This window comes from Capsicum annuum, chromosome 11 (assembly GCF_002878395.1).
Source record: "Capsicum annuum cultivar UCD-10X-F1 chromosome 11, UCD10Xv1.1, whole genome shotgun sequence".
NCBI classification, from domain to species: Eukaryota; Viridiplantae; Streptophyta; class Magnoliopsida; order Solanales; family Solanaceae; genus Capsicum; species Capsicum annuum.
The window spans coordinates 110,559,394-110,567,917 of NC_061121.1; the positions used below are offsets into that span (position 1 = coordinate 110,559,394).

General features: G+C 37.8%; 1 protein-coding gene across 1 annotated transcript in view; it reads left to right on the forward strand.

The window, feature by feature from the left end:
* LOC107855741 (AP-1 complex subunit mu-2) overlaps positions 1–8,169 on the forward strand; it is a 12,769-nt gene extending 4,600 nt beyond the window's left edge. The window contains exons 2-11 of the mRNA XM_016700750.2: positions 375–515; positions 884–946; positions 1,049–1,225; positions 1,293–1,396; positions 4,004–4,111; positions 4,462–4,558; positions 4,653–4,750; positions 6,216–6,357; positions 6,488–6,610; positions 7,724–8,169. Coding sequence (XP_016556236.1) covers positions 375–515; positions 884–946; positions 1,049–1,225; positions 1,293–1,396; positions 4,004–4,111; positions 4,462–4,558; positions 4,653–4,750; positions 6,216–6,357; positions 6,488–6,610; positions 7,724–7,822 — 1,152 coding nt within the window. The 3' untranslated portion in view covers positions 7,823–8,169. The remainder of the gene's footprint in view (positions 1–374; positions 516–883; positions 947–1,048; positions 1,226–1,292; positions 1,397–4,003; positions 4,112–4,461; positions 4,559–4,652; positions 4,751–6,215; positions 6,358–6,487; positions 6,611–7,723) is intronic.
* The last annotated feature ends 355 nt before the right edge of the window (positions 8,170–8,524 follow it).

An 8,524-nucleotide genomic window follows, 5' to 3' on the forward strand; every position in this document is an offset into this window, starting at 1 on the left:
TAAATATTTTCAAAAAAGGTGCATATATTTTTTAAATTTGCCATGATAGAGGGGAGGAAGAATAAGAATTTCTTTTGATGATTACGTGGTTAACATTTAAAGCTTCAAATCATGCAATTTTGTGCAAGGCAGGTTCAAGGAGTTATATTTGATCCCTAATTATGTTGAACTTGCTCTTCTTAAAGAGCAAGTCTCATTGAGAAGTCGAAGTTAAGTTGATGAATATTAACACAAAAAGTACCTTTTCTCGGATATGGATGCCTTTTTATCATCTACATTTTTGTTTCTTTTCCAGATGTTTTCATTTATTAGGAGCATGAGCAGTTTATTGGTTGCTGTGTAATTTGATTGTTATGTGATTTGATCTATTGCAGGGTGATCCACAGGATCCTGTAGCATATGATAATGGAGTGACCTATATGTTTATACAGCATAATAATGTGTATCTCATGACTGCATCGAGGCAGAACTGCAATGCAGCTAGTCTCCTTCTGTTTCTACACCGTGTCGTAGATGTAAGTTCTGCTGATATTTGAGGATGTGTCCTCTATATGTGTTAATCTGAAATCAGTTATTCCCTCAGTCACGGGAAAAATGACGGACTTTGTAGTAGGGTTTATCCGTTGAACTTACAGTTTCAATTTGGATGTCGGTTCCTCTAATTTTTAAAGTAAAGATTCCATATTATAACCATATAAAGTGTATGTCACAGTATTTTATAATTAAAATATTCTCAAAATGGACGAAAATATCATGGTAAAGGAAATTTCTATTTGACTCCTTAAATAGTTATTGTACCGGAAAAGTGTAACCGATGGAGTGATGGATTTCTTTGTTGGAACTTGGGAAGATTTATAATTTTGTTCTTTTACCTTTCTGGCAGGTATTCAAACATTATTTTGAAGAGTTAGAAGAGGAATCCCTCCGTGATAATTTTGTTGTAGTGGTACGTGGAATATTTCATGTCTCTTTAAGATCAAAAGTTGGATAGGAAATTATCATTCATATTGGCTCATCCGGACTGAGCTGACTTCTTTTCTTTTTGCAGTATGAGCTACTTGATGAAATGATGGACTTCGGTTATCCTCAATATACTGAAGCAAAAATTCTCAGTGAGTTTATAAAAACTGATGCATATAGGATGGAGGTTACACAAAGGCCTCCAATGGCAGTTACAAATGCTGTGTCCTGGCGTAGTGAAGGGATACGCTACAAGAAGAATGAAGTAGGTGTACATGTTTATTTAAGAGTATATTTTCTTCATTGGGTTACATGGAAGCTTGTTCTTTCAGGTGTTTTTGGATGTCGTTGAGAGTGTAAATATACTTGTAAACAGCAACGGGCAAATAGTGCGGTCAGATGTTGTTGGTGCACTGAAGATGAGGACATATTTGAGGTTTGCTCTTTGCTTTGTATATTCTTTTTCCTTTTTTACTTAACCTACCATACGGCTCATGCCTCACTAAGGAAATTACAACAACAACAACAACAACATACCCAGTGTATTTCCACATAGTGGGGTCTGGGGAGGGTAGAGTGTACGCAGACCATACCACTAACTCAGTTGAAGTAGAGAGGCTGTTTCCGATAGACCCCCGGCTTAGAACCGATAACAGTATAACAAACACAAAAGATAAGTGCAAAATAAACTAACACCACTAGCAACAAGATAATACTACAACCACAAGATAAAAATAAGAACTATCTAACCGAAATCATAGACATCACACATCACCACGAATAAAAGACTACAGACACACAAGAACGCTCCCCTTATTGTTATTGATGCATTCCCACCCCCTAACCCTCTACCCTAGTCCGCGTCCTCCACACCTTCCTATCAAGGTCATGTCCTCCGTAAGTTGTAACTGCTCTATATCATGCCTAATCACCTCCCTCCAATATTTCTTCGGTCTACTTCTACCCTGCCTAAAACCATCCATAGCTAGTGTCTCACACCTCTGCATTGCAGCATCCGAGCCCCTCCTCATCACGTGCCCGAACCAACGTAACCTCACTTCTCGCATCTTATCCTCCACCGAAGCAACTCCCACCTTCTCCCGAATAATTTCATTCCTCACCCTATCTTTTTTGGTATGTCCACATATCCATCGCAACATTCGCATCTCCGTCACCTTCACTAAGGAAATTAATATTTAATCCCCCCCCCCCCCCCCCAAATTGATTGATAAGAAGAGTAACTCAAAACATAGAAAAAAAAAAAATCAAATTTTGATGCGTGTAGTCATGATAAATAAAGAAAAAGCTTTAATTAGTTTGGTTGATGATTAAACAAATCATAAAAGAACAAACAAACAAATGAGAAAAGCTTTTGAGTTGAGCAGAGTGGGTTATGACTCATTATTCAGCCCAAATTGACCGGCCTATTTGACCCAAGCGAACATTTGGTGGGTTATGCCCATCCCATTTATTGACTCAAATTACTTTAACCAGGTCAAATCTTGCCCATTTAACGCCCCTGATGATGTTCAAGAGCTAGGTAAAACTTAATGCTGAATAAATATTCTGAGATACTCACAACAACAGTCAGTCGGCTGTACTTACTGCCTGCCTCCTATCTACCTAAAGATATCTATGGGACACCAGGTGTGGAGCCTATAATGACATGTCTGAATGAGCATACAGATCCAGCACTTTTAACCTTTTTATTGGTGAGTGACACTATGTAAGGGTCACTTTTGGCGCTCCTAGTTAAATCTTTCAAGTACCCAAGTGGCCAAGTCAAGAGTGGAAACTTAGTTCCCTTTTCCACTTTGTTTATGTTCCTTTTTAGAAACTAATTTAGGACCTTCAACCTCTAGGGCGTTATCTATTGTTTTCAAAGATGTTCCAACTGTTTATGATTAGTCAAATTTGTTAAATGTTTGAATGCAAATCCCTTCTCCAAACCTTTTCATTTAATAACTGTGGTCTACTTGTGGGGGCTACACTTTGAGAAGTACATTCCCTAAACTATACATAATTTCACTCCAGAAGGAGATGACTGTCCAATAAGTTTGGAGGCTTCAAGGTGGACAAGTTTTTTGCGATCTGAGGTTTTGGTGAAACTTAGAATTGGAAAGTGCCATTCCCAAATCAAACGATGCTTCACAAGCAAAGTACATTAGAAGATACTCGAGTTGGACCTCAGAGTTATCAAGAAAAGTTTGTTTTTTTACCTGGCTAGGAATTAGAGGCTGATTTTGACAGCTCAGAATCTTAGGGTGATGAAGGTTTCATATATTAGTTGGTGCTTTATGTGTAAGGGCTCGGATGAAGATGTCAACAATCCCTTCATACATTCTCGGGTAGCTTCGAGGTCATGGTGGGAGATTCTAGGTTGGTTCGGACGCCGGAATCAGTTAGTTGATGCTAGAAACTATGAAAGAAGTCATATCCAGTTGGAGTTGTGGTAGATGGAAGAAAAGACGCAGGTTTTGGAACGTTTCCTCAGTACCACTTATGTGGTTTATATGGAGAGAGAAATATGAGAGCTTTTGAAGGCGTAGACATGAATTTTATACAAATAAGTAAGGAGTAACCTTTTATCACTAATTTCCTTTTGGTGTACCGATGGGGTTCCTTTATGTATAGAATAGAAGATTGAGTTTCGTTCGTAAAAATATATTTTTCTTGTATGTTTTCTACTTAGTGGTGTTCTTCTTGTGTACGGGCTATTTTTTCCCAAACATCAATACTAGTATTTATATTGTAATGATAATAATAAATGTGGTCTAGTTGTTGGAGTGTGAGTTTTTCTTTAACTTCTTTTATATTTTCAGTTTCCGGTGAGCTTTTAGCTCTTTGTTCTGCATCTGTTGTAGTGTCACTATCTTATCTTCTATTGAATATGTGGGATTTTTTCCGTGTTGATTCAGAAAACACTTAGTTCCACTACTTGATAGTCATGTTCATGGGTCCCTCAAGTGGAGTTGTTGGTATTACCCTACTGTGTATGGAGTGACTATTATCTGAATATAAGTTTCATTGTTTGTTTTTGCAGTGGCATGCCTGAGTGTAAGCTTGGTCTGAATGATAGAATGTTGCTGGAAGCACAAGGGAGAACTACGAAGGGGAAGGCCATTGATCTAGATGATATCAAGTTTCATCAGTATGAAATTGTTCAGTTATTTCATTTTGTGGGATTATGATATACTGGTCTCTCTTGTCAAACGGAATTTTGTGGGTTGGTCACTTGTGTATTTGCATATCACACTTCAAAGATGAAATGTTTTACTAAATAGCGTGGCTTGGGGTCCTGGAAAAGTCAAACCCATTACTTTAAAAGGAATTAAGTGAAGTATGTGGTTGTTGAGCCAGCAAACCTGTACCTCTCGCACGGTTTGTCAAATGATAAATCCTGAAGGCTTTTTTATCTATATACTGACCAGTTTCAAGTAACCCATTTCTCTATCTTATTGTCCTCCTCTTTCTCTTCAACAAATTTTGCTTCTAATTTAGGTGTGTGCGCTTGGCCCGATTTGAAAATGATCGCACTATATCATTTGTACCTCCAGATGGATCTTTTGATCTTATGACCTATAGACTTGGTACTCAGGTAAATTATGTGTTTGCTCTGTCTGTAAAACATAGTTCCCTTGTGGACATTCTTGAGCAAAATAATTTAAACCCTTGATGGTCATCGTTCTCAGGTAAAGCCTCTCATATGGGTAGAAGCTCAAGTGGAAAGACATTCTAGGAGCCGTATGGAAATTGTGGTTAAAGCACGGAGCCAGTTCAAGGAACGAAGGTATATGTCTCAAGTATTATGGTGAAAAATTCAACTAATTAGATGCATAGTTTAACTTCTACTATGGATTGTGTTAGAATATGAGTAGGAATAGGAATAGCATATAAAATCTTACTTGGAAAAGGATTGTAATGTAGTGTCCTATTAGGAAAAGGATTGGAATGTATTGTCTGTAAATAGGGCCTCAATGTAATAATGTAGTTACAACAATTCAATAATATTTTTATCTTATATTTCTCACATGGTATCAGAGCTTTCATGATCTTGGTAAAGAATCAAAGAGTTTCCGCTGCCGGCGGGTGGCTATAATCCATATATGCCGCCCGTCCGGCCAATGATCATGTTAGCAAAAGTTAGGCCACCACACTTCCCAATGATCATGTTAGCAAAAGTTAATCACCACACTTCTTTCCCCTACTTTCTCATATCTTTGTGTAGCACCATGCATCTGTCAGGTGACTACTTTTTCATATCTATTTTTTCTTAGCACCGTGTTTCTTTTCGGTGACTATTTTCTCATATCTGATTTGCGTAGCACCGTGCATCTTTCTAGTGACTCCTCAAATCTAATTTATGTAGTTCCGTACGTCTTTCCGGTGACTCCTCAAATCTAATTTATGTGGGGTCGTGCCATCATTCCGACCCTACCCATATAATTTCTCTTTTTCAGTAGGGTCGTGCTATCATTCCGACCCTGCCCATATAATTTCTTTTCCAGTAGGATCGTGCCGTCATTTCGACCCTACCCATATAATTTCTGTTTCTTAATAGAGTCGTGCCGTCATTTCGACCCTACCCATATTTCTCTTTCTCAGTAGGGTCGTGCATCATTTCGACCCTACCCATATACTTTTTTTTCCTCAGATTGTAGTCACTTTTCAGCCATCAAATCTAATAATCCGGCGTGTGAGCATGTTTCGGCTAAGTTTCCGGTGACTTTCATGTTCAAGATCTACTCGTCTCTTGATTTCGAGATGACCCGTATATTTTATACCAGTTTTCGACAATTTTCCAGCGACACATCGACCTTACGACAATATTTACTACTTTTCGGATCATTTTTTTCAGTTTGTTCCGTTTCAATTGAGGTCTCCCATACGTCCAAAGCAGTCCTTATCAGTTTTCTTGCAGATAGCTTCACCAAGTCCCTCACCGATTCTCATATTAGTTACATCCATAACAAGCTTGGTACATATGTCTTCTATGCACCAGCTTGAGGGGGAGTGTTAGAATATGAGTAGGAATAGGAATAACATATAAAATCCTACTTGGAAAAGGATTGTAATGTAGTGTCCTATTAGGAAAAGGATTGGAATGTATTGTCTATAAATAGGGCCCCAATGTAATAATGTAGTTACAACAATTCAATAATATTTTTATCTTATATTATTTCTCACAGATTGCATGCATTACGTTATGACAAAGTTTTCCATATCCAATTTACGAGTTTCTTCGATAATTTCAGTACTGCAACTAATGTTGAAATTGAGTTACCCGTGGCAACGGATGCTACAAATCCAAATGTCCGAACATCAATGGGATCATCTACTTATGCACCTGAAAAAGATGCACTGATTTGGAAAATAAAATCTTTCCCAGGTGGTAAGGTTAGTGTAGACTTGATCATTGTTGAGGATTTAACTCCCCTGATCGAAAAAAGAAGTTGAGGATTTAACTCATAGTTTTTGTTTGTTCTCTCATTGCACTTGCCTATATGTGTTGCCATTTCTTTTTCAGGAATATATGTTGAGAGCGGAGTTTACTCTTCCCAGTATTACAGCAGAAGAATCAGTTCCTGAGAGAAAAGCTCCTATACGTGTAAAATTTGAAATACCTTATTTTACAGTTTCGGGTATACAGGTAAGCCATTAAAGGCATTAGTTGTACTAACTGTCAAAAAGATTGGTTTTACTTTGTCGTAGACTTCCAAGTCTTTTTTCCCTTGATTTCTGTAATCTCTACTTCTCTAGGCCCATGTTGATATCCTTGCTTGGTCTATCATATTAAAAAACCACTATGAGTTTCGGATGAGCTGTTAACACTATGTAGTTGATTGGTTCTCAGGCTGGGAAGGTAGTAGGGGAGTCGGATGGCATTAGGAATTCGAACTGGCAATTACACTAAGGCTCAACACTTCAAATGGTATTGGGAATTAAGGGTTATTGTACATGTAAAGGCATATTGGGGATAATGAGGTGATGTTACTGGTTCAGTTCAGCTGTAGACTCACATTGGAAGAAACTTAGAACTGGCAGAACAGAACACAATGTCCTTTTAGTTAAACTCCATTTTTTAAAGTTATTTTCCTTGCTAGTCGCTACTGTTATTATTGCTTGACAGTGTGCAATACGAACTAGTGGAGGCGATGTATAGCTGATTGTTATCTCTTCATGTGCAACAACTGCGTATATTGAAGTCTAATTACCCATGGATGAACATGTCTGTTTTCATGGTACAAATATCCACTGTAGTGCTGCAATTAACCAGCTGAATAACTTTAAATTATTTAAAAGTGGAGATGAGTTTATCGGAAACAGCCTCTCTACCTTGAGCTGGGGGTCTATCGGAAACAGCCTCTCTACCTCTTTAGAGGTAGTGATATGGACTGCGTACACTCTACCCTCCCCAGATCCCACTATGTGGGAATATACTGGGTATGTTGTTGTTGTAAAAGTGGAGATGAGTTTATAAGACTCCAACAATACTGACTAATATGTGGATTCTAATTAGGCACTGAGAGTTCACCACCTGCCTTTCTATAGAACAGGAAGTAACTATCTCTAGTGGGCAAACTTTTCTTCAGATCTAATCTGGCTATGCTGTTTGTTGATCAAACTGTCAACCACAATTTGTTCAGTGTTGGGAGAGTCTTTTATATGGAAACTGAAGTATATTTTTGTTTTTTCCTGTTCTGTAAGCTGATATAGCGTGTGCTTAACATTGTAACAATATGTATTGTTTGGTGCATGCTAGGTTCGCTACTTGAAGATTATTGAGAAAAGTGGCTATCAGGCTCTTCCATGGGTGAGATATATTACTATGGCTGGTGAATATGAGTTAAGACTAGTATAAGGTCAAGCGCAGATGGTGTTTCCAGCCAATTGAGTTTGTTAGCAGGCCTCAAGTAACAAGTTCTAAAACTCTCAGCCCGTTTCGCAAAAGGCAACTGCTCGTTCACTCTGGATAGCAACATATTTTTGGGGGCCAGTTTTGTTGTTTATTGTATTTGACTCTTACATGTGATGGTGTTCATTTGCTTGTATCATAGCTTTTAACGATTAGTCTCATATCAAATATTTCGTCAAGGCAGATTCCCAACTATCTACTGCTTTGTATGTCTTGGTCTCGTAACAAATGATTGATGTTAACAACATTGGCATTTTGTTGTTATATATTTGATGGTGGGAGTTTCTTTTTTATATTTCAAGGTCTTCGAAAGGTGATAAGTTGATAACATTTCACCTTTGCTTATAGGAAGTCGTTGAGCTATATTTGTAACAGTTTGGATCTTGTTATGAATCGATGTTGTTGTTGTTGGATCAATTATAATCATGGATATAGAGATCACTATGATCAAGCCTCTGGGACAAATAAAGTGCAAGGCAAACTAACTCAACCTAGTACCAGAAATTTAAAAGGAAAACTAATACCGTACCAAAATGGAAGCATAATGTGTGATCAAAATAAAAAGGGATTGGAATAGCACCTATTGATTCTTTTATTGGAATAGCACCTATTGATTCTTTTACTCCGACGATGACAAAAGAAACACGA